Below are 22,411 nucleotides of genomic sequence, written 5' to 3' on the forward strand. Positions count from 1 at the left end.
GTAAGAAGAATGCCCCTCTCCCAACCGGTGTGATTACTACCTCTGAGGGTTTAGAGCTTGAGGTAGTCACCTCATACAAGTACTTGGGAGTATTGCTATAGACGGTGCATTGTCCTTCTCTCTGCACATATCAAAGCTGCAGCTAAGGTTAAATCTAGACTTGGTTTCCTCTATCGTAATCACTCCTCTTTCATCCCAGCTGCCAAACTAACCCTGATTCAGATGACCATCCTACTCATGCTAGATTACAGAGACGTAATTTATAGATTGGCAGGTAAGGGTGCTCTCCAGCAGCTAGATGTTCTTTACCATTCGGCCATCAGTTTTGCACACCAATGCTCCTTATAGGACACATCACTGCACTCTATACTCCTCTGTAAAGTGGTCATCTCTGTATACCCGTCGCAAGACCCACTGGTTGGTGCTTATTTATAAACACTTTTAGGCCTCACTCCGCCCTATCTGAGATACCTACTGCAGCCCTCATCCTCCACTTACAACACCCATTCTACCAGTCACATTCTGTTAAAGGTCCCCAAAGCACACACATCCCTGGGTCGCTACTCTTTTCAGTTCGCTGCAGATAGAGACTGGAGCAAGCTGGGGGAAAAAAACACTCAACTGGACAGTTTTACCTCAATCTCTTCATTCAAAGACTCAATCATGGACACTTACTGACAGTTGTGGCTGCTTCGCCTGATGTATTGTTGTCTCTACCTTCTTGCCGTTGTCTTTGCCCAATAATGTTTGTACCATGTTTTGTGCTGCTACCATGTTGTGTTGCTACCATGCTGTGTTGTCATGTGTTGCTCCCATGCTATGTTGTTGTCTTAGGTCTCACTTTATGTACTGTTGTGGTGTCTCTCTTGTCGTTATGTGTGTTTTGTCCTATATTTTTATTTTACTTTGTATTTTTAATCCCAGCCCCTGTCCCCGCAGGAGGCCTTTTGCCTTTTGGTAGGCCGTCATTGTAAATAAGAATTTGTTCATAACTGACTTGTCTAGTTAAATAAAGGTTAATAAATTTAAAAAAAAAAAAATGTAAATAAATAAAAAATAAAATATCTTTCAAATGTTCATTGATAGACACATTTTATTGATAGACTAAATTTGTAAGTGCCATTACAAGTGCATTTGTTTTGTCTAGTCCTTCGAAATTCAACTTTATATTGATATGAGACTCCACACTGCTTTAATTAGTTAATCGGGCTTTGTCTTTGCAATTAAAATATACCTATAAAATAATATATATTTTTTATGCAACTATAATAAGAAATGAAAGGCATTATACTGATTATTCATCGCCCCCATCCGCCTATTTTATGGAGTGGAATGAACCACAATACCGGAACCGGAAATGTACATTTATTTTAAATATACTATGTTTTTAATCCAGGGAGGTGTATTTTTTAAAGCATATCATACATAATATGAAATAATACAATTATAAAGTGCGTAAATGTATTAAAAGTTGAAAATATTTTGGATTACAGTTTGAATATATACCGTACTCTCACCACGTGACTTCCTTTCCAGTCAACCTGACAATATGGATGCCAGCCGCGTGCAGCCGATCAAGCTTGCAAGAGTAAGAAAACGCAATCATATTTAAGAGACTTTCAAGATATTAATGTGTACAATCGTAAATACTCAGTGTTTCATTTGAGCGAATTTTTGTTAAAGTTCCTGCCACGTTTATACTTGAACGGAGCCTCTTAGCTTGGTGAGCTGCGCGTGCTGGAAGTGCTAAATTACAGCAACCGTTAATGTATCTAGTTTAACACTCGCTAGGTAATTTAGCTGAAACACAGGCACTCTTACATCCCACGTTACCTCAGATGTTTAGTCGGCTAACTAACCGTTTTACACTTCTCCAGGTCACCAAGGTGCTCGGGAGAACTGGTTCCCAGGGACAGTGTACCCAGGTATGTGTTACTGAAACGCTAGTAGTATTAGCTAACTTGATAGCCAATCAGTTAATCAATGTCGATGGTTAGCAAAGTTAGCTAGCTAATGGTGATGTATTGTGTACTAACTAGTAGTCCTTGATTCCACGTCTGTTCTTCTGGCTATACCACATGCTAATGTATAAGAGTATCCTGCATAGCTAGCTAGATTAGTGACCTTTCGCCACAACCAAATTAGCCATGGTAAAACAAAGTAGGTAGCTAATCAATGACATGTGTATCCCAACTGTCAATACATTGAAATGCAATTTATTAATAGAAATGCACTAGTTTAATCACTTGGTGTGATCAGATGTATTTAGCTCCTTGGTTCTGTGTTATGGAATCTGTAAACAGTGTAGTGCGTGGGTGGCTGTTGCATGTTCTAATGTATCCTGCCTGTCTCTTTCAGGTCCGTGTGGAGTTCATGGATGACAGCAACCGGTCGATCATCAGGAATGTGAAGGGGCCAGTCAGAGAGGGTGATGTGCTGACACTTCTGGAGTCTGAAAGGGAAGCCAGGAGGCTGCGATAAAGGTGTGTGCCATGTAAAGCAGGGCTCTCCAACCCTGTTCCTGTAGGTTCATTCCAACCCAGTTGTAACTCACCTGAGTCAGCATATCAGCCAGCTAATTATTCAAATCAGGTGTGCTAGGGTTGGAGTGAACCTACAAGATGGTAGTTCTCCCGGGAACAGGGTTGGAGAGCCCTGATGTATAGTAGGGCAGTCATGTGTACTCCTAGACAGCAGTTGGGTGGGCATGTTTTTGCTTCAACCTGATTCAGTTAATCGTGGTCGTGAGGAGCAGTTTAGTGGAATCAGGTGTGTCGAAGTAGGGCTGGAACCCAATCCTGCAGGATGGGTGCCCATTCCTGAAGTAGCTTTTGGTGTGAAAATCTAAGGGAACTATAAACCAATGTTGCTATCAATGGCCTTCAAGGGAAGTCAAAACCACTCACCACAACCTCTATAAAACTATTACTTTAGGGTATAAGGTAAATAATTGTCTGGACTGTCTGAAGTCATTCGGCTCCACTTCCACTTGTATGTCATCCCAGGGATAGGTGTCTGTTAAAATTGTGTCCTTGGGTCTTGTTATTTTGCTGTTAAAAAATGGTATGTGCGTAAATTTAATGAATTCCCACATCTTTCCTTGCAGTGCCTGGCGAAGTTGTGAGATGCCAAACCAACGTCTGGGGTGCAGACACCCCATCAGTTCATCTGCAATGGCCCCACATCTCACTTGTGCAGTTTAAGAAAAAATAAACATTTGTTGTTCAAGGTGAAGATTTGTGTTTTTCCTGTTCAATGACCAATGTGTGTAGACATGTTGTGAATCAAAGTTAACTGTAATGGTGGTTTATTTTAAAGTACTCTTGTTTGTCCTTGAATATGGTATGGATGCCACCTGTTGCATTGATGATCCTATTTTGAACATACAATTCCCACCTACTGCAAAATGTGTGCAGGTGCTGAAGTAGAACCTTAAAAGGTTTGATTTGAATGATTGCTCTCCTTTTGTCAGAAGAGCAGCATACAGAAATGTACTGTACAGGGGGATGAATTGGCAGCGGTGTACTGATTTGGTCATCACGAACTAAATGGTGTGCTGCTAATGTACAGTATTTGGAACACTCATCTACGTTTGCTGAATTTTAAACTGAGCCATGGCCCCCCCTTTGCACTCCTGTAGATTTGAAAGGATTGGCTAGACGGGGTGGGATTTTCACCATATTGCTTACACCTATCCGATAGTTTCAGATCCACAGGGGTGGGTAGGAGGGCTAAGGGTGGATTTTGAGCCTGTACTTAGGACTAGCTCATTTGTAGGCCTAAACAGTGCCACTACAGTAACTTTAATTAGTTTTTTCATTAGATTTAAATATTGAGGTGGAATGTATGTTTGCACATGGAATGTTTTTCCCTTTATTTGGATTGGGTTTTGTAGCCTGATCATGATTTGAGAGCAAGGGTTCCATGATCGCTTTTATCAGATCAGAGTTTACTGTAGGTAAGGGCGGTATGAATCAAAGATGGATAAATTATGACGTCTTTACCATTGGGGGGGGGGGGGGATATGGTTAGTCTGCTTAAGGGGTGGTTCTCCCGTAGACCAATGTGACAGTAGCGGGGTCTGGTCTGTTCATTGACTATATGAACCAGAAAAAAAATATTTGCAAGTGGGATGTCTCGCTTCCTCTTACATCTCTGGCTGCATGATGCTGTGTGAACATAGGTCATTGGTCTACAAAAATGGAAATTCCTGATCCCACATACTAGTGTAATATGACAGGATGTGTAGTGCCCAACATTTCCTACTGTGTTGATATTGGTGATTTTTAGTTTTTTATATTCTTATACAGCTAGAGTTTCACTGCTCCAGCATCTTAGGTCAAATATTTGATGCTGAAATCTTATTTCACTATCATTTCCACAAAGTTTAGCCTACCCTTTATTGTTCAATATTTTACTATCAAACTTATCTTTTCAGAAGTTGACACTTTTTTGTCTGAAGGTTGTTGTAGCCTGAATTGCCAAATAATTGTAATGGAACTACCCTGTTGGGGCTTTTCGTTATGATGCAAAATCAAGTTCATGTTGAGTTAACTCATTTCCAGTAGAGGGAAGCATCGTTCCTAGTTTAACATTACTTTTCAGTAGTCCACAGAGAGGGCTGTGACATCTGCAACGGGGTTATTTTTACACCGATGTTTCATGAACAGTCACTGGGTGATACACTAACTTGAACTCATGAACTCCCTGTCTACAACATTTTGGGCCAGATTCAAGCAAACTTGCAAAAGGCTGCAAAAATACACCCTTTCATCAAAATGCAATTGTGTTTCACCCACTAAGCAGTGTAAACATATATTTTTTAAATACAGTGTTTTTCTGCGGTGCAAGTTTGAATTCCAGCCTCAATGGGCAAAGTTAAACAAGTCCATAAATAACTGAAAAGAAAAGCAGGTCAACTCGTTGACAGTTTGAGTGATCTCAAAGTATTCCTTTTGCTATGTCCACCTTTTCAACACCTCTGTGTGGTTGGTGGTGAAATTGCTTTCTATTCTGTAACAGCAACACTTACCGTCTACCTATTTCTACAGGACATGGACATACTGTTTGTGGTACCTATTCCACTCATCTACACATGTATTTGGACAGTGATGTTAAATGTGGCTCCAGTACATTTAATCTCAAATCCAAAATATCCTGTAGGGTGACAGTAGAGACAGTCTTTTCATACGTATCGGATTTACTTTTTAGAAATGAAACCACTTGATAGATCTATGTATGAAAATACCATCAATTAAAATGTGACATTCTGTACTGTCACCTCATGAAACATTTTGACATCACTGTCCAAATACCTAGGTGGTGGAGTATGTATTTTGAGACCAGAATGGCATATGAATGCTATCTAAATTAAGCTTGATTGACAATATCATTATGCTTCTCGATACTGTGACAAATGCCTCACAAGTTCCTTTAAACAGGACTTGTGTCTGACCTATCATTGTCTATAATGCTTTTGTATGTATGTCTCGTTCCTCTTATCCGATCAATTGTGATTTTGTTCTCTTCTGGTAAGTAAGGATGATGATTATGAAAGTAATCAATCAGAATGTGAGCTCTCGTGTCTTGTTTAAGAGGGAATTTGGCGAATGGGGAAACCCGTTTTAAATATGATAAAAGGATGACAGAGCAGAGGAGCATTTGCTGCTGTCTAGTAGAGTCCTGTGACTGTTCAGTGGATCAACAGCTCGACACAATTAAAAATGACCTGTTAGTTACCCTGTGTCCTGGTGCAACTTTCACTCAGAAAGACGTAAGTTGAAACCCAAAGTGATTTACTTCCGAACTATTACGGGCCCCTCTCACTGGCATACATTTGCAAATGGACCGGATCAACTTTTGCCAAGCTATTCATGGACTTCGAAGAGTGGGTCCAATGACACGTGGTATCGTTTGGCATTATCGTGAGCTGTCATTTCTCAGAAAACAGGTGTATGAAAGACCATGGGGTAACCATTGTTTTCATTCCTGAAGTAACATTTCAACATACAAAATGACTAGGATGCACGAGTTTACCCCACTTTCATGTTTACATATCATATTGAGTTGTACCTAACCATGTGACCTCACCAGGAAGAGCCCGAAGTTTAGCAGGGCCCAATGTTTCAGGTAAAACTCAGGGTCTTCATTAATGAAGTTTTGGTCATTGAAACCATCTACAATTATTGAAACTACATCTATCAATTCTATGTTTACCTCAGAGGAAAACATGCCAAGTAGACACTACCATACATATCAATCTCTAAACAACATGTTGTTGGGTTGTCACAGTTTGTAATCAACTCAGTTGACATTACGGATATAAATATAATATCTCTTAGGTAAGCTGATAACCTAACATATTTAGTCTCAATCACATTTGATACCCTTGGCGAAGTTTCATTGAAAGCGGCCGATGTGAATGACTAGGAAGAGCAGCCTGGCACTTGATAAGAGGGAGAGACTCCAAGCATATTGCTTATCAGACTTCTTAGTCAACAACATCTCCAAAAGGGGTGAAAACAACAAGGTGTCAGCTTACTTCTCATCACTCCACAACACTCATATCTGACTCATCTACACGGGCAGCAGGTAGCCTAGCGATTAGAGAGGCTAGCCAGCAACCGAAGGGTTGCCTGTTTGTCTCTCTCTCTCTGTGTGTGTGTGTGCCTTGTAATAAAAGTATAAAGAATAACAAATAATATAAAATGGTAGTAAATAATAATATATATTTTTTAACAAAAACAACAATAAAATGGTAAACAGTCAATATAGAAATATAATAAATATAAAAAGCTAAACATGGAAAACTAACTTAAAACTATGTAATTGTCATCTTCACCATTACGTCAGTACTACAGCTACCATCATCATTACTACTACTACCACCACCACTAAACTGCTATCATTACCATCACCCTACTACCCATACCACTACTATTTGGAATGATAATCACAACAACAATAATAATAGTAATAACAATAATAGTAATAACAATAATACTAATAATAAGTAAGTTACTGCTTACTATGCAGATGTTATTATTCAGTGTCTCTTAGGCTATGGCAGGCAAATACATATTTGGCTGCAAGAGGAGCCATTGCTCCTTCGCCCATAAGTATTTTTAGTTTTTCCTCTGGGTTTAATAAGTAAAAATTTGGAATAAATGTAGTCATTTCTGTGAATAATGAATCTCTTGGTGAGGAATATTTATGTATTTTTATGTCTGCCGGTTTCTATTGCCAATTGGTGGTCACTCAGACTGTACTTGGTAAGGATCTGCCTTTGCTTCGTATCTCTGACAGAGTAGAGATAATCAGCCAATTCATTTTCTCTGTTTAGGGCCAGATAGCAGTTTAGTCGGCTTTGGGATTTTGTTTAGTTTTTCCAATGTTGTAAATATGAGTCCTTTGATTGGTTCATGACATTGTTTATTGGAATTCTTTCTTTTGAAGCATTGCTGGTGTCAGCTTGGTCGGTTACGTCCAACACTAGCTGACTGAGGGCTCGTTTCTGGGCTCAGCTCTTGGGTTTGAAATGCTTTAAGTTGCAGACTTGAATTTAGATGTAGCCACATTTTTAATGAACTTTTCTGTATTGTCATTACCACTGGAAAGCGGCCCAATTCTGCCCTACATGTATTAGTTGGTGTATTTCTTTGGATTTGAAGAATTTTCCGACAAAATTCTGCATGTAGGGCTTCAATTGGATGTTTTTCCCACATTTAAAGTTCAGTTTATTGAATGGCCCCCAAACCTCACTTCTGTAAAGAGCTATTGGTAGGATTACACTGTCAAATATTTTGATCCAAATTCTAATTGGGATGTTGATTTTGAATAGTTTCATTTTTATTGCATACAATGCTCTGCAGGCTTTTTCTTTAAGTACATTCACTGCCATATTAAAGTTTCCCGATGCAGATATGGTCAGACCAAGAAATTAGTAATTTTTTGTGTGTTGAATTATGGTGTTGTTCAGGGTGAATTTATATTTGTGTTTCTGACATCTATTTTTTGGGGGGGAAAAGCATGATTTTCATTTTTTTTTAACTTTTATTTACTGCCAGGGCCCAAATATGGCAATATTGCTCTAGAATGTTAAGGTTCTGTTGAAGACCGTCTTTGGTTGGTGATAGAAGTACCAAATTATCAGCATATAGCAGGTATTTTACCTCTGTGTCAAATAGTGTGAGTCCTGGGGCTGGAGAATGGTCCAACATGTCTGCTAATTCATTGATATAAATGTTGAAAAGATTTGGACTCAAACTGCAGCCTTGTCTCACACCTCGACATTGTGAAAGGAATTCTGTTCTTTGGTTTTAGATTTTTATTGCACACTTGTTTTCTGTGTACATACATTTTATTAAGTCATACACCTTACCACCAAGCCCACTTTGGAGAATTTTGTAGAATAGCCCTTCATGCCAAATATAATCAAATGCTGCTTTTTTAAAGTCAATAAAGCAAGCAAAGATTTTGCCCTCTTTTTTTCTAGTGGACATGTTTATTAATTAGTGTGTGTAAGGTGTATATATGGTTAGTAGTGCAATGGTTGGGGATAAAGCCAATTTGATATTTATTTATTCTATTTTTTTCTTGAAGAAAGGTTTGAATTCTTGAATTCAAAATGCTACAGAAAACATTTCCCAAGTTGCTGTTTACCCAAATTCCCCTGTAATGATTGGGGTCTGATTTGTCTCCACTTTTGTGGATAGGGGAGATGAGCCCCTGGTTCCAGACATCAGGAAAGCAGCCAGAAGTTAATACCATGTTGAACAATTTAAGCACAGCATTTTGCAACTCAGGTGTGCTGTTTTTCAGCATTTCATTTCTGATGTTATCTAGACCACAAGTCTTCTTTGATTTCATAGATTTGAGCTTTTCATTTAGTTCTTGTTGGGTTATTGGGTAATCTAATGGATTTTCATTGTTTTAAATGACAGATTCAAGGATGTTAAATTTTTCTTGAATTTCTAATTGGTTATATTGTAAGTCTTTTTGTAGGATGTTTTTGTATAGATTATCAAAATATTTTCCAAATTCCTTCATCTTGTATGGCTAATTCTTATGGCTTTGTCATGCTTAAATTGTTCCACATGTCCCAGAACTGACTTTGGTCAAGTGTCTTATTGGTATAATTCAATTTCTTGCGTTTCAGTGTATGTTTATACTGTTTCAGAGTTTCAAAGTATTCATAGCGTAGCTCTGGGTTGTTTTTCTGCTTATGTTTTTCATTTGACATTTGTCTTAGGTGTTTTCTAATTGTTTTACCTTCGTTATCAAACCATTTTTCAGAAACATTTTGTTTTTTGTTTCTAATGTTGCATTTCTTTGGTTTTCTCAAATTTGCTTTTGATGCTGCTTTTTTGGAATATGCAATTGATGTTTTGAGTAGCCGAATTGACACCTTTATTGTTTTGGTATTGTGAGTTATTGAAGAACTGTATAGAACCGCATCAGTGTAGTCAGGCTCAGAACCTGTTCTTGCATTGAAATCTCCACAAAGAAGCACTTTACCCTCTGCCTGAAATTTCATGATTTCTGTATGGAGATTGTCAAAAAACTGATCATCATAATATGATGAATCTGAAGGAGGAGCATAAGCTGCACATATGTATACATCATTGTCACAATAGATTGTACCTTTGTTAAGTTTTAGCCAAATGTGATTAGTACCTTTTTTCATTTCATTCAGTGCTAAGTCCTGCTTATGGCAAATGATGAGTCCCGGCCCCGTTTAACATTTTTATGTTTGATTGATGGTAGTAAAACTTTCTCTATAGCCTGAGGGACACTGAGTATCTATGTCTCCATGACACCATGTTTCCAGTAGGATTATGATGTCCTGTCCCTTGATGTTTTTAAGAAATTCTGGATTTGTTTTTTAATAACCAAAATAGGAAGAGTATAGGCCCTGGATATTCCAAGAGCTGATAGTTAATGATCTCAATTATAATAAGATATATAAACTGGTTTGAGTAAAGTACATTGAAAAAAAAAAAAATTCGTATACACACATATATATATATATATATATTATATATATATATATTATTATTATAATACCAGTGCCAATAAAATAAAGAATAGTTGTAAACAAATTAATAAGAATGGAATAAGATTGCACAAAAAATAAGTGCAATGCAATCTGCAACCCTGTGTGTGTGTGTGTGTGTGTGTGTGTGTGTGTGTGTGTGTGTGTGTGTGTGTGTGTGTGTGTGAATTAAAGGGTCTGTCTAGCCCAGTAGTCTGCATATTACATGCACCTCTCCTATCTCTGATTATTCTAGGTGTCTTTTGCCAGAGGTTACCTCAGGCTGATGATCTGAATGATACATGGTGTGGACTGCATCATGTGGTGTACTTCTCTGAAGGACTTCTCTGAAGGTTTTGCAACTGGTAAGATCTGCAAACAGCCATTTATGGTTCTGTCCCATCAATAAACCTTTGAAACTTTTCTTAGCTTTCTCAGTTTGGAAGACTGGTGGGTAAACAATTTCCATAGCAACGCTACAATGTTGCAATAGAAGCGTTGTTTCTTGTATTATTGTCTCTTGTGTCTTTGGAGGACTGTTTTACTTTGATGTCAGCTAGCTAAGATAACTGTACAATTTTATGAAAAATAGTTACTTTTTAAAAGCATATCTTCTTTGTTTGTTGCTCATTTTGTCTCCTACTCAGTCTTGCAGTTTTCTTTAGCGTTTTTCCAATATAATTCATCTCTCTCTCTCTCTCTCTCTCTCGCTCGCTCGCTCGCTCTCTGTGCGGGTCTCTCTCTCACTCGCTCTTTGTGCGGGTCCCTCTCTCGCTCGCTCTCTGTGCGGGTCCTTCTCTCTCTCGCTCTCTGTGCGGGTCCCTCTCTCTCTCGCTCTCTGTGCGGGTCCCTCTCTCTCTCGCTCTCTGTGCGGGTCCCTCTCTCTCTCGCTCTCTGTGCGGGTCCCTCTCTCTCTCGCTCTCTGTGCGGGTCCCTCTCTCTCTCGCTCTCTGTGCGGGTCCCTCTCTCTCTCGCTCTCTGTGCGGGTCCCTCTCTGTCTCGCTCTCTGTGCGGGTCCCTCTCTGTCTCGCTCTCTGTGCGGGTCTCTCCCTCTGTGTGTGGCTCTGGGTGTGTGTGTGTGTGTGTGTGTGTGTGTGTGTGTGTGTGTGTGTGTGTGTGTGTGTGTGTGTGTGTGTGTGTGTGTGTGTGTGTGTGTGTGTGTGTGTGTGGGTGGGTGGGTGGGTGGGTGGCTCTCTCTCTCTCTGTGTGTGGGTGGCTCTCTCTCTGTGTGTGTGTGGGTGGCTCTGTTTGTGTGTGTGGCCCTCTCTCTGTGTGTTTGTGTGTATGTGGGTGGCACTCTCTCTCTGTGTGTGTGTGTGTGGCTCTCTCTCTCTGTGTGTGTGGCTCTCTTTCTGTGTGTGTGTGTGTGTGTGTGTGTGTGTGTGTGTGTGTGTGTGTGTGTGTGTGTGTGTGTGTGTGTGTGTGTGTGTGTGTGGGGTGGCTCTCTGTCTGTGTGTGTGTGTGGCCCTCTCTCTGTGTGTTTGTGTGTATGTGGGTGGCTCTCTCTCTCTCTGTGTGTGGGTGTGGGTGGCTCTCTCTGTGTGTGTGGCTCTCTCTGTGTGTGTGTGTGTGTGTGTGTGTGTGTGTGTGTGTGTGTGTGTGTGTGTGTGTGTGTGGGTGGCTCTCTGTGTGTGTGTGTGTGTGTGGCTCTCTCTCTCTCTCTGTATGTGTGTGTGTGTGTGTGTGTGTGTGTGTGTGTGTGTGTGTGTGTGTGTGTGTGTGTGTGTGTGTGTGTGTGTGTGTGTGTGTGTGTGTGGGTGGGTGGGTGGCTCTGTGTGTGTGTGTGTGTGTGTGTGGCTCTCTCTCGCTCTCTCTCTAAATTCTCTGTGTGTTTGTGTGTATGTGGGTGGCTCTCTCTCTCTGTGTGTGTGGGTGTGGGTGGCTCTCTCTGTGTGTGTGTGTGTGTGTGTGTGTGTGGGTGGCTCCCTGTGTGTGTGTGTGTGTGTGTGTGTGTGTGTGGCTCTCTCTCTCTGTATGTGTGTGTGTGTGTGTGTGTGTGTGTGTGTGTGTGTGTGTGTGTGTGTGTGTGTGTGTGTGTGTGTGGCTCTGTGTGTGTGTGTGGGTGGCTCTGTGTGTGTGTGTGAGTGGCTCTCTCTCGCTCTCTCTCTAAATTCAATTCAATTAGCTTTTTTGACATGACGTAACAATGTACATATTGCCAAAGCTTACTTTGGACATTTCAAATATTAACATAATTAATAATAATAATTCATGTGTGCTGCCAACCTACAGCTCTCTAAGTCCACCCCCAACAGGACGGGTAGCCTATCCTCATCAGAGAGGTCATAGAAACCTTGAATAAGGGTTTCAAATTTGGGGAAATGACACTCTAATTGTTTTATATTTTTGTCATTTTGTCAGGAAATGCAGCTCTGTCTCGGGTTCTGCTGTGGTGCAGTGGTTTCACATTCTTTCCTCTACAGGAATTCTTTCCATGTTTTCCTGTCTACCCTTCTCAATGGCAAGGCTGTGCTCACTGAGGCTGTACTTTGTCAAGGTTTTTCTAATGTTTTGATCAGTAATCATGGTCAAATAGTTTGCCACGGTGTACTGTCAATTTAGGGCCAGATAGCACTGCATTTAGCTTTGTGTTTGTGTTTCCCAATAAGTAATGTAGTTTTGTTTTGACTGTGTTGTAATTTGGTTTATTCTGATTGATTGGATGTTCTGGCCTTGAGGCTTCAGTGTGTTAGTAGAACAGGTTTGTGAACTCAGCCCCAGGACCAGCTGGATGAGCGGACTCTTGGTAATGCGGGGCTTGGTAATGATATGAGAGGGGTCACTGTATTTTAGATGTTTCCAAAACTTAATTGCTCTTTTTAAAAAAAGTATTATTAGTGGATATTGGCCTAATTCTGTACTGCATGCATTGTTTGTAGTTTTCCTCTGGACATGTAGGATAATCTTACAGAACTCTGCATGCAGGGTTTCAATGGGGTGTTTGGCCCACTGGGTGAAATCTTGTTTTGCAAGTGGACCCCACACCTCGCTGCCATAAAGTAGAATTGGTTCAATGACACATTCAATTAGTTTTATCCAAATCTTTATAGGTATTTCAATTTGAATTAGTTTTTTAATGGCGTAGAATGCCCTGCGTGCTTTCTCTCTCAGTTCATTCACTGCATTATGAAGGTGTCCAGTTGAGCTTATTTTTAAAAGTAATTATAGTGTGTGCAGTACTCTATATATTTTGTACCAATTGAGAACTTGGGTATAATTCCCTGAGATCTGGATCTTCTCTGAAAAATCATTATTTTAGTCTTTTTGGGGTTTACTGCCAGGGCCCAGGTCTGGCAGTACTGCTCTAGCAGGTCCAGGCTCTGCTGTAGGCCATGTGCAGTGGGTGACATCAGGCATAGGTAATCTGCAAAGAGCAGGCATTTCATCTCTGAATTGTGGAGAGGGGGCTGAGGATGTTTCTAGAATAGTGGCCAATTCGTTGTAAATATTGTAAATATTGAAGAGTGCAGGGCTCAGATTGCAACCCTGGCGAAGGCCCCACCCCTAGTTAAAGAATTCTGTTATTTTCTTGCAAATTTTGATGCTGCACGTATTGCCAGTATACATTGATTTCATTATGTCATAAGTTTTACCCCCTACACCACTTTCAATAACTTTGTAGAACAGTCCTGTATGCCAAATATACTGCTCAAAAAAATAAAGGGAACACTTAAACAACACAATGTAACTCCAAGTCAATCACACTTCTGTGAAATCAAACTGTCCACTTTGGAAGCAACACTGATTGACAATACATTTCACATGCTGTTGTGCAAATGGAGTAGACAACAGGTGGAAATTATAGGCAATAAGCAAGACACCCCCAATAAAGGAGTGGTTCTGCAGGTGGAGACCACAGACCACTTCTCAGTTCCTATGCTTCCTGGCTGATGTTTTGGTCACTTTTGAATGCTGGCGGTGCTTTCACTCTAGTGGTAGCATGAGACGGAGTCTACAACCCACACAAGTGGCTCAGGTAGTGCAGCTCATCCAGGATGGCACATCAATGCGAGCTGTGGCAAGAAGGTTTGCTGTGTCTGTCAGCGTAGTGTCCAGAGCATGGAGGCGCTACCAGGAGACAGGCCAGTACATCAGGAGACGTGGAGGAGGTCGTAGGAGGGCAACAACCCAGCAGCAGGACCGCTACCTCCGCCTTTGTGCAAGGAGGAGCAGGAGGAGCACTGCCAGAGCCCTGCAAAATGACCTCCAGCAGGCCACAAATGTGCATGTGTCTGCTCAAACGGTCAGAAACAGACTCCATGAGGGTGGTATGAGGGCCCGACGTCCACAGGTGGGGGTTGTGCTTACAGCCCAACACCGTGCAGGACGTTTGGCATTTGCCAGAGAACACCAAGATTGGCAAATTCGCCACTGGCGCCCTGTGCTCTTCACAGATGAAAGCAGGTTCACACTGAGCACGTGACAGACGTGACAGAGTCTGGAGATGCCGTGGAGAACGTTCTGCTGCCTGCAACATCCTCCAGCATGACCGGTTTGGCAGTGGGTCAGTCATGGTGTGGGGTGGCATTTCTTTGGGGGGCCACACAGCCCTCCATGTGCTCGCCAGATGTAGCCTGACTGCCATTAGGTACCGAGATGAGATCCTCAGACCCCTTGTGAGACCATATGCTGGTGCGGTTGGCCCTGGGTTCCTCCTAATGCAAGACAATGCTAGACCTCATGTGGCTGAAGTGTGTCAGCAGTTCCTGCAAGAGGAAGGCATTGATGCTATGGACTGGCCCGCCCGTTCCCCAGACCTGAATCCAATTGAGCACATCTGGGACATCATGTCTCGCTCCATCCACCAATGCCACGTTGCACCACAAACTGTCCAGGAGTTGGTGGATGCTTTAGTCCAGGTCTGGGGGAGACCATTCGCCACCTCATCAGGAGCATGCCCAGGCGTTGTAGGGAGGTCATACAGGCACGTGGAGGCCACACACACACTACTGAGCCTCATTTTGACTTGTTTTAAGGACATTACATCAAAGTTGGATCAGCCTGTAGTGTGGTTTTCCACTTTAATTTTGAGTGTGACTCCAAATCCAGACCTCCATGGGTTGATAAATTGGATTTCCATTGATTACTTTTGTGTGATTTTGTTGTCAGCACATTCAACTATGTAAAGAAAAAAGTATTTTTGAGCAGTGTAGAATCAATGCTTTTTGGAAGTCGAAAAAGCAAGCATATATTTTGGTATTCTTTTGGAGGACATGTTTATCTACCAGGGTGTGTAGGGTGTACATTTTTTTAATTTTTTATTTCACCTTTATTTAACCAGGTAGGCTAGTTGAGAACAAGTTCTCATTTACAACTGCGACCTGGCCAAGATAAAGCAAAGTGACACAAACAACACAGAGTTACACATGGAATAAACAAACATACAGTCAATAACACAATAGAAAAAAAGTATATATACAGTATACAGTATATATACAAATAGGCCATAGTGGCGAAATAATTACAATTTAGCAATTAAACACTGGAGTGATAGATATGCAGAAGATGAATGTGCAAGTAGAGACACTGGGGTGCAAAGGAGCAAAAATAAATAACAGTATGGGGATGAGGTAGTTGGATGGGCCATTTACAGATGGGCTATGTACAGGTGCAGTGATCTGTGAGCTGCTCTGACAGCTGATGTGTAAAGTTAGTGAGGGAGATATGAGTCTCCAGCTTCAGTGATTTTTGCAATTTGTTCCAGTCATTGGCAGCAGAGAACTGGAAGGAAAGGCGGCCAAAGGAGGAATTGGCTTTGGGGGTGACCAGTGAAATATACCTGCTGGAGTGCGTGCTACGGTTGGGTGCTGCTATGGTGACCAGTGAGCTGAGATAAGGCGGGGCTTTACCTAGCAAAGACTTATAGATGACCTGGAGCCAGTGGTTTTGGCGACGAATATGAAGTGAGGGCCAGCTAACGAGAGCATACAGGTCGCAGTGGTGGGTAGTATATGGGGCTTTGGTGACAAAACGGATGGCACTGTGATAGACTGCATCCAATTTGCTGAGTAGAGTGTTGGAGGCTATTTTGTAAATGACATCGCCGAAGTCAAGGATCGGCAGGATAGTCAGTTTTACGAGGGTATGTTTGGCAGCATGAGTGAAGGATGCTTTGTTGCGAAATAGGAAGCCGATTCTAGATTTAATTTTGGATTGGAGATGCTTAATGTGAGTCTGGAAGGAGAGTTTACAGTCTAACCAGACACTTAGGTATTTGTAGTTGTCCACATATTCTAAGTCAGAACCGTCCAGAGTGGTGATGCTGGACGGGCGGGCAGGTGCGGGCAGCGATCGGTTGAAGAGCATGCATTTAGTTTTACTTGCATTTAAGAGCAGTTGGAGGCCACGGGAGGAGAGTTGAATGGCATTGAAGCTCGTCTGGAGGTTAGTTAATACAATGTCCAAAGAAGGGCCAGAAGTATAGCCTTCCCTGTGGCTCAGTTGGTAGAGCATGGTGTTTGCAATGCCAGGGTTGTGGGTTCGATTCCCACGGGGGGCCAGTATGGAAAAAAAAAGAAATGTATGAAATAAAATGTATGCATTCACTACTGTAAGTTGCTCTAGATAAGAGTGTCTGCTAAATGATGTAAATGTAAGTATACAGAATGGTGTTGTTTGCGTAGAGGTGGATCAGAGAATCACCAGCAGCAAGAGTGACATCATTGATGTATACAGAGAAAAGAGTCGGCCTGAGAATTGAACCACGTGGCACTGCCAGAGGTCCTCTGATTTTACACACTGAACTTTATCTGAGAAGTAGTTGGTGAACCAGGCAAGGCAGTCATTTGAGAAACAGAGTCTGCTGATAAGAATGTGGTGATTGACAGAGTCGAAAGCCTTGGCCAGGTCGATGAATACAGCTGCACAGTATTGTCTCTTATCGATGGCGGTTATGATATCGTTTAGGACCTTGAGCGTGGCTGAGGTGCACCCATGACCAGCTCGGAAACCAGATTGCATAGCGGAGAAGGTACGGTGGGATTCAAAATAGTCAGTGATCTGTTTGTTAACTTGGCTTTCGAAGACCTTAGAAAGGCAGGGTAGGATATAGGTCTGTGGCAGTTTGGGTCTAGAGTGTCTCCCCCTTTGAAGAGGGGGATGACCGTGGCAGCTTTCCAATCTTTGTGGATTTCAGACGATATGAAAGAGAGAAAGATGATCGCTCGTTAAATGTTTTGGTATGAATTCAATTTGGCTTTTGCTCTCTCTCAAATATTTCTGATATTTCCTGATGGAGAAAGGGTGTTGTCATGCCCTCAACCTGCTCCATTTCTGCCCCATCAAAGTTAATGGGGGCCTGTTTGGCCCTCCTTTTCCTATAGTCCAATATCAGCTCCTTTGTCTTGCTCACATTGAGGGAGAGGTTGTTGTCCTGGCACCACACTGCCAGGTCTCTGACCTCCCTATAGGCTGTCTCATCGTCGTCGGTGATCAGGCCTACCAATTGGAGTCGTGCTTGGCCACACAGTCATGGGTGAACAGGGAGTACAGGAGGGGACTAAGCACGCACCCCTGAAGGGCCCCAGTGTTGAGGATCAGCGTGGCAGGTGTTGTTGCCTACCCTTAGCACCTGAGGGCGGCCCATCAGGAAGTCCAGGTTCCAGTTGCAGAGGGAGGTGTTTACTCCCAGGGTCCTTAGCTTAGTGATGAGCTTCATGGACTCTATGGTGTTGAACGCTGAGCTGTAGTCAATTAACAGCATTCTCACAAAGGTGTTCCTTTTGTCCAGGTGGGAATGGGCAGTGTGGAGTGCAATAGATATTGCATCATCTGTGGATCTGTTTGGGCGGTATGCAAATTGGACTGGGTCTAGGGTTTCTGGGATAATGGTATTGATGTGAGCCATTATCAACCTTTCAAAGCACTTCATGGCTATGGACGTGAGTGCTACGGGTCCGTAGTCATTTAGGCAGGTTGCCTTTGTGTTCTTGGACACAGGGACTAAATATAGTGGTCTGCTTCAAACATGTTGGTATTACAGACTCAATCAGGGACATGTTTAAAATGTCAGTGAAGACACCTGCCAGTTGGTCAGCACATGCCCGGAGCACACGTCCTGGTAATTCGTCTGGCCCCGCAGCCTTGTGTATGTTGACCTGTTTAAAGGTCTTATGTCGGCTATGGAGAGCGTGATCATACAGTCATCCGGAACAGCTGATGCTCTCATGCATGCCTCATTGTTGCTTGCCTTGAAGCGAGCATAGAAGTGATTTAGCCCGTCTGGTAGGCTCGTGTCACTGGGCAGCTCGCGGCTGTGCTTCCCTTTTTAGTCTGTAATAGTTTGCAAGCCCTGCCACATAAGACGAGCGTCGGAGCCGGTGTAGTATGATTCAATCTTAGCCCTGTATTGTCGCTTGTTTGATGGTTCGTCGCAGGGCATAGCGGGATTTCTTGATAGCTTCCGGGTTAGAGTCCCGCACCTTGAAAGCGGCAGCTCTACCCTTTAGCTCAGTGCAAATGTTGCCTGTAATCCATGGCTTCTGGTTGGGGTATGTACGTACAGTCACTGTGGGGATGACGTCCTCGATGCACTTATTGATAAAGCCAGTGACTGATGTGGTGTACTCCTCAATGCCATCGGAAGAATCCCGGAACATGTTCCAGTCTGTGATAGCAAAACTGTCCTGTAGTTTATCATCTGCTTCATTTGACCACTTTGGATTCAAGGCCTAGAAGCTAGAAGCTTCACTTACAGTGCCTTCGGAAAGTATTCAGATGCTTTTATTTTTTCAACATTTGTTAGGGTACAGCCTTATTCTAAAACTGATTAAATAGTTTTTTCCCCCTCATAAATCTACACATAATAAAATATCACATTTATATATGTATTCAGAAACTTTACTCAATATTTTGTTGAAGCACCTTTGGCAGCAATTACAGCCTCAAGTCTTTTTGGGTATGCAAGCTTGGCACGCCTGTATTTGGGGAGTTTCTCTCATTCTCTGCAGATCCTCTCAAGCTCTGTCAGGTTGGATGGGGAATGTTGCGGCACAGCTAGTTTCAGGTCTCTCCAGAGATGTTCAATCGGGTTCAAATCCTGGCTCTGTCTGAGCCACTCAACGACATTGAGATTTGTCCCAAAGCCACACCTGTGTTGTCCTTGCTGTGTGCTTAGGGTCATTGTCCTGTTGGAAGGTGAACCTTTGCCCCAGTCTGAGGTCCTGAGCGCCGCTGAAAACACCCCACAGCATGATGCCACCACCATGCTTTACCGTAGGGATGGTGCCAGGTTTCCTCCAGACGTGACGCTTTGCATTCAGGCCAAAGAGTTCAATCTTGGTTATCAGACCAGAGAATCTTGTTTCTCATGGTCTGAGAGTCTTTAGGTGCCTTTTGGCAAACTCCAAGCGGGCTGTCATGTGCCTTTTACTGAGGAGTGGCTTCAATCTATCCACTCTACCATAAAGGCCTGATTGGTGGAGTGATGCAGAGATGGTTGTCCTTCTGGAAGGTTCTTCCATCTCCACAGAGGAACTCTAGAGCTCGGTCAGAGTGACCGTCGGGTTCTTGGTCACCTCCCTGACCAAGGCCTTTCTCCCCCGATTGCTCAGTTTAGCTGGGCGGCCAGCTCTAGGAAGTCTTGCTTTCGAAATTTCTTCCATTAAAGAATGATAGAGGCCACTGTGTTCTTGGGGACCTTCAATATATAAGGAATGTTTTGGTACCCTTCCCCAGATCTGTGCCCGACACAATCCTGTCTCAGAGCTCTACAGACAATTTCTTCAACCTGATGGCTCGTGTTTTGCTCTGACATGCACTGTCAACTGTGGGACCTTATATAGACAGGTGTGTGCCTTTCCAATCAATTTAATTTACCATAGGTGGACTCCAATCAAGTTGTAGAAACATCTCAAGGATGATCAATGGAAACAGGATACACCTGCAAATTTCGAGTCTCATAGCAAAGGGTCTGAATACTTACGTAAATAAGGTATATCTGTTTTTTTAATACATTTGCAAACATTTCTAAAAAACAGTTTTTGCTTTGTCATTATGGGGTATTGTATGTAGATTGCTGAGAGAAATGTTTTATTTAATCAATTTTAGGCTGTAACATAACAAAATGTGGAAGAAGTCAAGGGGTCTGAATACTTTACGAAGACATTGATTTCTCCAGATGCTGACAGTTTGCACTTGGTGGCCTATAGCAGCACCCTAAAATAAGACGCTTCAGATGAGACAGGTGAACCTGCAACCGCATCACTTCTACTTCATTTGTCATGAGATCCTCTCTGAGCTTTACAGCAATATGCCTCTGAATATATACAGCAACACCTCCCCGTAGACATTCCTGTCTTTTCTATAGATGTTATATCCTTGTATTCCTACTGCTGTATCAAATGTGCTGTCTAAGTGAGTCTCAGAAATGACTAATACATTAATATTAACTAAGATTAGCACATTACTAATTTCATAAACTGTGTTTCTGAGGCTTCATATATTTATGTAAGCTAACTTGAACCGTTTCCTAGGTAGCTTACATAAAACTGGTCATAATTAGGTTGTATTTCTAATAATTCTATTTCTGATAATAACAAAGAAGGAATTCATGGATTTATGAGCAGCTTATGTTCAGCAGATGCCTTATCTGGTTTAACTTGGCTGCACCAGGGTGCTCTACTCTTCATTCCACTTCTGCATAGCTGTCTTGCTGGACTGTTGGGTCTCTTCTGATTGTGGTGTTGTCCTGTTAGTATGGGGGGGTAGTGGGGTGGGGGGTGATGCTGCCACCACCATGCTTCACTGTGGGGATGATGTTCTCAGGGTGATGAGAGGTGTTGGTTTTGCACCAGACATAGTGTTTTCCTTGATGGCCAAAAAACTCAATTTTAGTCTCATCTAACCAGAGAACCTTCTTCCATATGTTTGGGGAGTCTCCCACATGCTTTTTGGCAAACACCAAACGTGTTTGCTTATTTTCTTTCTTTAAGCAATGGCTTTTTTCTGGCCACTCTTCTGTAAAGCCCAGCTCTGTGGAGTGTACGGCTTAAAGTGGTCCTATGGACAGATACTCCAACTCCAATCTCCACTGTGGAGCTTTGCAGCTCCTTCAGGGTTATCTTTGGTCTCTTTGTTGCCTCTCTGATTAATGCTCTCCTTGCCTGGTCCGTGAGTTTTGGTGGGCGGCCCTCTCTTAGCAGGTTTGTCGTGGGGCCATATTCTTTCCATTTTTTTTATAATGGATTTAAATGGTGCTCCGTGGGCTGTTCAAAGTTTTGGCAATTTTTTTATAACCCAACCTTGATCTGTACTTCTCCACAACTTTGTCCCTGACCTGTTTGGAGAGCTCCTTGGTCTTCATGGTGCCGCTTACTTGGTGGTGCTCCTTCCTTAATGGTGTTGCAGACTCTGGGGCCTTTCAGAACAGGTGTATGTGTACACTGAGATCATGTGAAACCTAAATGAAGTCCACCTGTGTGCAATCTAACTAATTGTGTGACTTCTGAAGGTAATTGGTTGCACCAGATCTTATTTAGGGGCTTCTTAGCAAAGGGGTGAATACATATGCACGCACCACTTTATTGTTTTTTATTATTTAGAATTTTTTTAAACAAGTCATTTTTTAAATTTCACTACACCAATTTGGACTATTTTGTGTATGTCCATTACATGAAATCCAAGCAACGAAATAGGAAAAATGCCAGGGGGGTGAATACTTTTGCAAGACACTGTAGGGTGGTGCTGGTCTCTCTGGGTGGTGGCTGGTGGTCATGATCTTGGAGGATGTATGGCAGAATTCCTGGTTTTTGCTTTGTCCCAGAGCAGTTTCTTTCAGTTACATGACAAACACCTTGACGCCCTGTTTGTTCAAGTGTACTAGGTCGTACATCAGCTGGGGTTGAACGTCACTGTGGATCGCTAGGCAAACATTGTCCAAGTGAGCACAGCCTCTAGACAGCTCAGTGTTGTTGCTCTGAATAATGTTGAAGGACACGTTGCCACATGGCAACAGGGTGGACATAGTGATTTTGGCATTAGGAAATCTTTCTGCAGCTCTGACTGTCACTTGCTGCATTGCAGTAGTTACATGTCCTCTCATTGCCATCAAATCATTAGTACCTGTGTGAATTATAATATGTTTGGACCAATTTAATTTGTTGCTTGACAGACTTTTGAAGACACTTGCTGTTGTTGGGCACCATATCTTTCTGACTGACATGCCACTGTCCTTCTCTCAGCACATATCAAAGCTGCAGGCTAAGGTTAAATCTAATCTGGTTTCCACTATCGCAGAGTTTCCCAATCCTGGTCCTGGAGTACCCCCACCAGTACACAGTTTCGTTGTAACCCTTGACAAAAAAAACTCAACTAATTTAGGGCTTGATGATTAGTTGACAAGGTGTGCTTGTCCAGGGTTACAATAAAAATGTGTACTGT

General features: G+C 42.3%; 1 protein-coding gene across 1 annotated transcript; it reads left to right on the forward strand.

The window, feature by feature from the left end:
* Positions 1-1,476: 1,476 nt before the first annotated feature.
* On the forward strand, positions 1,477-3,234 carry rps28 (ribosomal protein S28). Its single transcript, XM_014139846.2, has 4 exons — positions 1,477-1,588; positions 1,878-1,925; positions 2,359-2,483; positions 3,107-3,234. Exons 1-3 carry the CDS (start codon positions 1,550-1,552, stop codon positions 2,479-2,481), a joined length of 210 nt encoding a protein of 69 aa, XP_013995321.1. The 5' UTR covers positions 1,477-1,549; the 3' UTR covers positions 2,482-2,483; positions 3,107-3,234.
* Positions 3,235-22,411: the final 19,177 nt, after the last annotated feature.

The sequence above is a fragment of the Salmo salar genome, chromosome 14, assembly GCF_965601325.2.
Source record: "Salmo salar chromosome 14, fSalSal1, whole genome shotgun sequence".
Taxonomy (NCBI): Eukaryota; Metazoa; Chordata; class Actinopteri; order Salmoniformes; family Salmonidae; genus Salmo; species Salmo salar.